This window comes from Halyomorpha halys, unplaced genomic scaffold (genome assembly GCF_000696795.3).
Source record: "Halyomorpha halys isolate HHAL.00 unplaced genomic scaffold, Hhal_1.1 Scaffold4077.1, whole genome shotgun sequence".
In the NCBI taxonomy this organism is placed as follows: Eukaryota; Metazoa; Arthropoda; class Insecta; order Hemiptera; family Pentatomidae; genus Halyomorpha; species Halyomorpha halys.
In genome coordinates, this window is record NW_027109180.1 from 1 (window position 1) to 9,705 (window position 9,705).

Sequence of the window (9,705 nt, forward strand, 5' to 3'; positions counted from 1 at the left end):
ATATATAATCTTATATTTTTTAAATCAGTTTATTCATCATATATGTATGTGCAATATTTTGTTTTGGAGGGTTCAAAATCTTGGAATAAAATATTGAAGTTTAAAAACATTAATTTGTCTTCCAAAAATATATTAATTGATAAAAAAATTGATTTGAATACTAATTTAACACCATTTCTGCAACTTGGAACAACTACAACTTACAAGTAACTAGGAACAATGTTCATGGGAGGAGTGTTTAATGTCCAGACGTGGGTTTGACACTATCATAGATAGCTTGCGGTGAGGTGGCTATGAGTTATATTTTAAGACAACAGCATGGGTAGGCTGATAAAATGATGGCACCTTATGATTCACTAATAAATTACTAGTCTAGGAACCCTCTAAAATGATTTCAATTCTGGTAAAAAAAAAAATTGTATTTCGTGTTTCTTACAGACTAAATTCTTCTTCCAAATACAACTACTACTTTTTTTCTAATTTCCATTAATATCTTTATAATTTATATCTATTCTCTTTGTTTGTTTCTATTTTTTTTTTCAAGAGAATCTCTTTTATTAAACTATTTTCCACATTTTGCCTCTATTTTAGCAATTACCATTCAATCATTATTGTAACATTCATTTTCTGTTCCCTTTTGTATATCATTATTTTTGTTTTTTATGATATATTTATTTTTTTCTGATAGCATGCTTTCATTAATACTTAATAGTTACCTTTGGCCCTTTGTATACATTGAAGATGCTGTGGAATTGAATCAACTAATGTTTTGTGTCAATTACTAAGAAATTTTATCTAACAGTAAAAAAAAAATGTGATAGATGGATGCGGCATCACAATGAAGAATTAAACCAAGGAGCATAATTGAATGAACTGGGTAAAACAAAAGATGTTTCAATGTCTGACGATGACATCATTGACCCTCTAGAATTTAAGGATATTGTGGAAGCAATCGAAAATATTATGAAAAATAAGCACTAGGGGATGATATCTTTACTGAACTTCTAAAGAAAGGTAGTGAAACTTTGCATAAAGAATAATATGAACTAATCGTTTCTATAGAGATTCTGGCATCCAAGCACATCTATGTAAAACAGATATTGTAGCTAGGTTTCTTCGTGCATTAGGCAAAGCTTTCTTTGACCTTTTGCAAGCTGCTCAAGAGATGGGGTCTGGCCATTGATCAAAACAAGACTGAGTTCATGCATAGACATGTTTCATTTTAGCAACATATCCTAAGTTCAAGAATTTGCTGAGTTTGGTCCCATAAAGTTTCAGAAGATAAGCCAGTTTACTTATCTGGGCTCTATTGTTGGATCAGAAAATAATATTTTCCTCAAAGTAAATTGAAGAATCTCCAATGCCAACTGGAGCTATTTTGTGTTTTGGAACCATTTCACCAGTTTATTATGAGGTGAACGAAGATATTACTCTACAAGCGTTGATCTGTTCTGTTCTCCAGTATGCTTCAGAGATATGGACACTAACCAAGGCTAAGGTGAATGAAATCCTCATCTTTTAGAGAAAGATCCTTTGGAGAATATTTTGTCTGATCATGATTGGTGACCACTGAAGAAGATGAATATATGCGAGCTATTTCGGGAAGCTAATATGATCAGGCATAAAAAGATTGAATAATCGAGAAAACACCAGTTGGGTACCATACCCAGATAAATATGGATGATATCCCAAAACGAATCCTAGAAGAAATCCTCCACCAAGGTCGAGGTAAAGATAAAAATTCAGCTGAAAGGACTTTGTGGTCCAGGATGCCAGAACATTGCTGGGTATAAGAAACTGGAAAGCTGTGGCACAGGACCACTACACGAGAAGAAAGCTTAAAAATGAGCCCAAGGCTCACATCGGATCCACATGCATTTTATATTATGTATTACACCATCTCTAAATTAAAGAAATCTTGCTATGGAAGCTTTCATGTAATCTCAAAAGAAGAGTGACTTATTTCTATGTTTAACTGTGGGGCTATATTTATTGTTCTTCTAAGTATCTTAAAGGTATATTAAGAGCTAAGAGTAACCTTTTTAAGTACTAATGAAAGTTTTACTTTTAGTATTATATAATAAAAATAATATTTATGAATATACTTTTGACTTATATTACTGGTTGATTATTTTGAATAATTCGTTTAATATCCAATTATTATATGGTTATATTTAGCCAAATTACCCAATGCAATAGCAATAGCTATACTTTTTATTTTATTTGATTTAAAGCAAATGTAAAAATACTTTTAACTCTAAATATAAATGGCCTTGCCAAGTTTACTTAGGAGGATTCATGCTATACTCACTAATGATATGTCATGTATTATTACACCCTTATACTTCTTATTGTTTTTTCATTCCATTGGGTTTAATTTAATTTACGTCTGTAACATTAGTGTTCAATTTATGCATACTGTTGTGAATAAATGATAAAGTAAAACTTTTTAATTTTTTAGGGGAATCTAAAAAAAATCTAGATGTATCCATGATAACCACCGTTGAGCCTTTTTGAGCAAATCAAGTGGCAATCCTGTCACCGTTAACATCAATATCAGCCCATTCATTGATATTATAAATGGCACTATCACTACAAATTCAATTCTAAATGGTACTACAACTGTAGTTCAACCACCAGTTCCTGGTACATTTGAAGCTTCTCAACCATAGTTGAGAATCACAATATCAATAATAATAGCTTTCTTCTCTTTCTTATTTATGATGAGTGTATCTGGTTTATTATATCACACTGTGTGGTCTATAATAATTGATTCTCCTCAACATGGCTCGGGTTTTATTTATTATAATTATTATACATCATAATTCCTAAATAATCCTTATAGAAAACAATAAGGATTATTTTCAGGGTAAATTTTATTACAAAGTCTTAATTAGCGATTTTTGAAGTCAAAACACCACAAACATTGTCTTTAAAGCATATAGGTATTGCAAAAAATCTGTTCAATACATACAATACATTTTTCAGGAGACTAAACCATACAAATCTGCTAGCTTTGAAAATATATTTGGAATATAAAAGAAAATTTGGCTAGAGAAAGGTTCTATTATTATGGATTACTATAAATTTTATTTATTTAAGGTATTGAAATTATATTTAGCTCTGGGATTGGAATATTTTAACTTCACTATTTCAATATCTTTTAACTTTTAAATTCAATATCTTCACACAACTGTTCTCCACGTTTTTATGAAGCAGCATGTGAGGAAATTTACCAATTTAGACATTTTATTAGTTGTATTTTTTTCATAAAACTTAGTTCAGAATTTACTAAACAAATCTTTTTACATACAAAACTTTCTCAATATGAATCTGAGTATTGGAAAACTGTATAACACTTACTTTTTCAGTAAAACATGACCAAAAATTAATGTAATCTCTAATGCACAATTGAATAATTAAAAACTAAATAAGAAGAATTCACCATATCATTATATTGTGGTTCATTTTTTACTAATATTACAGAAGAGCACCTTATTGTTGAACAGTGACTAGCAAAAATGTTTAAAATTATTCAATAAAACGAAATCATTCAGGATTCAGTAATTTTGCGAGAAATACTTTTTTAGTCAATGTAACATTGATTTCTATGTATATTGAAAATTGGTACATATTGATCAAGTATTTTCTATAATCCAGACTCTGCTAACAATATATTATATTTACTTTCTATAGTACTATATTGTACTATTATATTTAAAAGCACAGGGGTGTATAGTTTTTTGTTTATGCTGCATTTTATATACTGCATGAGGACAACGGACTGTCACCGCTATAGGCAATGTATGACAGAGCCTAAATATATTCTTATTAATCTTTTTATAAATAAAACAAAGCAACGATAATTTATTATGGTAAAAAAAAAATGAATTAAATTTATACATTGCTATAGCTAATACTTATTTAAACATTAAACTATACCACTAAGATAAACAATATTCTTAAAACTGTTCAATTGCTAATATTCTATATTACCTTTACAACTCTTTTAGTAGGTATTGAACATGAAGTTTTAAAATTGAAATAATGATTGTATTATTTAAATTCTTATGTGTAGAAAAAAAAGTTGTCTTTATTTAATTTAATTTTAAATAAGGATCTCAATCGACACTTGCTCTGCTCCATTTGTTATGTTTGTGAAGTTTTGGGTCAACTATTTTCCGATTAAAAAAAAAAAAGAAAGAAAGAGAAAAAAAAATTAAATCTTTATAAAATATTTGAAATACTTTTTTTGTTACAGAAAACAGCTTCCAAAACTGCAAATTGTAATTCATTCTAAATACTTATGGAATTGAATAATTATCATTCTAACGTCTTAATCGAAATCCTTTATTCTAAATACAATGGTTAAAAAAAAACAGATTGTAATTTAGAAAACAAATTAATATGAGTGATCATCTAAATGACAGACTAGTTTTTTACTTAGCTAAACAACGTAAATTGACATATTATACGACAAATTATGATCATGATAAAATTAGTAATATTATAGGAATGGGACTCCATGTTCATTAGTTTAAAGAAGCACCTGGCAGATAATAATTCATAGATCAATTAGGACCAATAAACAAATTGTATACGTTGTCTCTCCAATATTAAGGTAATTAAGTCGATTAATTAATTGTAGTTAAAATATAACAGAAGACGCTTTATACAATTTTTTTAGGTTTATGTAAGTAAGGGTTGACCAGGGAGTTTTAGCGCCCGTTTGCAAATGTCAGGACCAAGCCGTGATGTGTATAAAAGGTGAATATGCTTTCCGTATCGTCAATCGTTTTGTGAATCTCTTCCAGGGAACATCAGGATGAACGGATATGTAAGTGTTCCGAGATAATTATAGTTGTCACTCAAGTTTTGAGTAGTAACGGGATAATTTCACTCCATATTAGAGTATGAAAGTTAGCCCCATAGTTTCCATCCATTAATTATACTCAGTTTTAAATCAAATGCATTTCTTGAATACAACGAAGCCATATTAAGTGCCATAAAAGTGATATTTGCAGTTACATTTGCGACGTTCAGCTTTAGTATTGTCAAAGTGGGAAAATTGTGAAGAATCAAGTATTTTACATGATTATTATTAAAATGATACGTATTTATTAATTTAATTAATGTTTAAAAATGAACCTTTGGTCATCTCCTAAGGCAAAATTAAATATTAAATAATTTTAGAACTATTAATGAGTTTATTTATATGTTAATAAAACATGTCATTTTCCCAAAATTAGACGGACTTATTATTACTATGATTTTTTGTCTTATCTTTTGCTGAACTTGCTAAAGAAGAATAATGGCTATAAGGAGTCAGGTGAATAACACAAAATACTAAATTTTTAATTTTGTTATCAAAGTAACTTTACTTCTTTAACACAGGAGATTGTGAAGTTTTTTATTCCTGTAGTAAGTGAAATATTTTTTTTTTTTAAATCCGAAATTTCCAACTTGCGATTTACACTTTAAACATAAAGAAATGTCTACCTTGTTCTTATTCGTAGTCAAACCCTAGTTCGTGAGTAACAGCAACTACCGCTAATCCAACTTCGATGGAAATCTCATTGGTTGTTTGTTATGGTAGCCTTAAGGTTCCATATCAAGTATCTCAAATTCCTCTACTTTTGCTTACGCTTACACAGACGTGTTCTCTTCAAGACATCTTTATTTCGAAAAATATAGTTTGGTCCCCAGTTAAAGAAATTAGGGAGGTTAGTGCAAGAAAAGGTTAGTAAATGTGTGATCAAATTACATCCACTACTTTCAAAAAGGTATATGCAAGAATAATATCCCCAGAGGTGCCTATATTTCAAAAACGGCTCTTACAATTTGGCTGAAAGCTGAAGGAATATTGGGCGTTGGTGTTAAAACGGTCCAGTATCTCGAATTCTATTACTTCCTTTCGCTAATTCAGGTACATATATATTTATAAAATATGGTTCCTCACATAAATTTTATTCTTAAATGGACAATTTTTTTATTGAAAAATAAAATTTATTCTCGAATCTTTAAATGTACTTACAAAATTGAAATGGTGAGGAAACTACACTAAACTATGTATTTGTCAGTTTGTTTCCCCTATGTTTCATGTTTGGTCTGGCTTTCTACAGAAGTAAAATTAGTTTTCTCAAATATATTTTAGCATGCTATTATCAAAACGATATTATTAATAAAATATACAGGTTTAACATGTTTTATATATTTTTTCAGAGGCTGCTCTTATTTTGCTGTTTATTGGTCGGTACTTTAGCTGAAGAAGAACAGAAGAAAAAAACCGAAAAGAGAGGAGTCCTTGGAATCGGAACAGGATTAAGCTCAGGTCTATATGGAGGAAGTTATGGATATGGTGGGGGCTACGGCTATGGAGGTGGTTATGGCTATGGATCTGGGCTAGGACTAGGATATGGGTCAGGAATTGGCCTCTCTGGAATCGGTTCAGGAATAGGACTAGCTTCAGGAGTTGGCCTCGGTTCAGGTATTGGCCTGAGTTCTGGTGTTGGATTGGGTTCTGGTGTCGGATTGGGTTCTGGCTTTGGTTTGGGTACTGGACTTGGATATGGTGGAGGAGTTATATCCCGCCACGTTACTATCAACCACCAAGTCGGAGTACCAGTTCCTCAGCCAGTGAGTGTACCTGTCGACCGACCAGTTCCTGTTCCAGTATCCCACCCAGTTCCAGTTCCAGTCGACAGGCCAGTACCCGTTCCAGTCAACCGCCCATACCCTGTCCCCATAGACAGACCTTATCCAGTGTCAGTAGAAAGGCCAGTGCCTGTTCCAATACCACAACCAGTTTCAGTTCCCGTATCAAGGCCCGTTCCAGTTCCAGTACCATCTCCAGTTCCCGTACCTGTCGTCAACAGTATTCCAGTTCCAGTTGCAGCCACTCCTAGTGGTAAGAATTATTTTGATATAATGGTATCTTTCATATTGTATAACTGAATATGAGTAATCTGAACATGATATTTTTTAAGCTGTTGGTACTGGCGTCGGCCTTGGTCCAGGACTCAGCCTTGCCACTGGCATCGGCCTTGGTTCCGGCATCGGTCTTGGATCCGGCTATGGAGTAGGCTACGGCATCGGTCTTGGATCCGGCTATGGAGTAGGCTCCGGCATCGGCCTTGGATCCGGCTATGGAATTGGCTCCGGCTATGGAGTAGGCTCCGGCTATGGAGTAGGCTCCGGCTATAGAGTTGGCTCCGGCTATGGAGTAGGCTCTGGGATAGGAATAGGCTCGGGGCTGTACGGAAGCTCTCATGGTCTGGGCAGTTCCTTCCTAGCACATAAAGCCGCTGCTCACGCCGCCTTAGGACATTAACTTATAAATTAGTGAGCTCCAAGTTCTGTTCCATGTAGTAATTTTTTTAAGTTTTTGTAGTTATCGCCAAGTGTAATATCTCTAATTTGTTTCTTGTAAATAATATTTTTGTATGTTTTTAAATATATATTTATTATTTTTTAACTTGTTTTATCCATTTATTTAACCCATTGGCATTTCTTCATCTAACTATAGAACTGCAGGAATGATTAAAAACTCCGTGTAAGGATTAAATCCAAATGTCCCAAAATGTATAATTCAAATCAGATGTATATTGTCCTCAAAAACTCATTTTGAATTTTAAATTATCCTTGTACGGTGTCGATATTGCAGTAAACTACGAACTTCGAAGCTCTATGGATCATTGACAAGAAGCAGTACAGTCTAAAACATTTCACACTTAGATTATTTGTCGAAAACAATTTATAACTCAATTCAGAAAATAGACAAACTGCATTTTGATTTGTAGCTGCCCCTATTTCCTATCTGGTAAATCGTCGAATCTTTAAATAAAATGATTCTTCCAAACAAAATAATATTAAAAAAAAATACCCGTTGTTCTTGTACTCTTCAAGTGTTTCCGCGTACGAACTCTGTTCCAATCAGCTATACATTATATGTATTAAAGAATAAACTGCCGCAACGTCTTAATTTTTAGCTATGCACATTTTTAACTCAAATACAGATGCTAGCTAATGAAATCTCTAAAACTTATATCAACACGTCATGGGTATGAATTGAAAACCAAGCCTGGTTCCAATTTTTGTGCTGGAGATGTCATTTTGAAGTAGGTTCAAAATGACATCTCCAGCACAATTATATTTAAAACGACGATTACATATTAAACTTGACCTTCTGCATCCACTAGCACAAATGTGTACAACATCCTCATTCAGCATCTCACCTGGAACATACCAACTTAACTTTGGAGACCGGATACAAGCAAGATGGTACCCTCCCACTGCTTAGCCAGATTCGGAACGGTAGTCCAGAAGCTTGGAAGACTGTACTAGATTGCGATACATATCAACCAACTGCTGTTTGTTGCTATTGAAACGACACCTAACAAACCAGCAACATTCGCTCCATCACTAAGCACTGTTCATGAACCAGAGGGCCGACCACCACTGGAACAAATCGATTATATTCTATTTTAATGTTGTTCGACCCGAGATAACAAATTGTAACCTTTCTGAATATAGTGTGTTTCATCCCCGGACGGTGTTTACTTGATTTCCTTGTAACTCCCTGATGGTAGTACTAATCTAAATGGAGACTTAACAACTAGGACCACGTCTCTGAGATTGAGGTTGTTCTGAGACATCTTTTCCCTTTCTATGCGTCCCTGAACCATCTCCCACAACTTTTGAACGGTCGCATTGTTGTTGATGATTTCTTCCCCCGCGATCTCAACGACATCCTTGGATATTTTCAAAGCTAGCAGATTTGTATGGTTTAGTCTCCTGAAAAATGTATTGTATGTATTGAACAGATTTTTTGCAATACCTATATGCTTTAAAGACAATGTTTGTGGTGTTTTGACTTCAAAAATCGCTAATTAAGACTTTGTAATAAAATTTACCCTGAAAATAATCCTTATTGTTTTCTATAAGGATTATTTAGGAATTATGATGTATAATAATTATAATAAATAAAACCCGAGCCATGTTGAGGAGAATCAATTATTATAGACCACACAGTGTGATATAATAAACCAGATACACTCATCATAAATAAGAAAGAGAAGAAAGCTATTATTATTGATATTGTGATTCTCAACTATGGTTGAGAAGCTTCAAATGTACCAGGAACTGGTGGTTGAACTACAGTTGTAGTACCATTTAGAATTGAATTTGTAGTGATAGTGCCATTTATAATATCAATGAATGGGCTGATATTGATGTTAACGGTGACAGGATTGCCACTTGATTTGCTCAAAAAGGCTCAACGGTGGTTATCATGGATACATCTAGATTTTTTTTAGATTCCCCTAAAAAATTAAAAAGTTTTACTTTATCATTTATTCACAACAGTATGCATAAATTGAACACTAATGTTACAGACGTAAATTAAATTAAACCCAATGGAATGAAAAAACAATAAGAAGTATAAGGGTGTAATAATACATGACATATCATTAGTGAGTATAGCATGAATCCTCCTAAGTAAACTTGGCAAGGCCATTTATATTTAGAGTTAAAAGTATTTTTACATTTGCTTTAAATCAAATAAAATAAAAAGTATAGCTATTGCTATTGCATTGGGTAATTTGGCTAAATATAACCATATAATAATTGGATATTAAACGAATTATTCAAAATAATCAACCAGTAATATAAGTCAAAAGTATATTCATAAATATTATTTTTATTATA

The 9,705-nt window shown here is 32.4% G+C and overlaps 1 protein-coding gene across 1 annotated transcript; it reads left to right on the forward strand.

Annotated features, from left to right (window-relative positions):
* Positions 1-4,813: 4,813 nt before the first annotated feature.
* On the forward strand, positions 4,814-7,474 carry LOC106691875 (putative per-hexamer repeat protein 5). Its single transcript, XM_014437778.2, has 3 exons — positions 4,814-4,837; positions 6,223-6,907; positions 6,987-7,474. Exons 1-3 carry the CDS (start codon positions 4,826-4,828, stop codon positions 7,328-7,330), a joined length of 1,041 nt encoding a protein of 346 aa, XP_014293264.1. The 5' UTR covers positions 4,814-4,825; the 3' UTR covers positions 7,331-7,474.
* Positions 7,475-9,705: the final 2,231 nt, after the last annotated feature.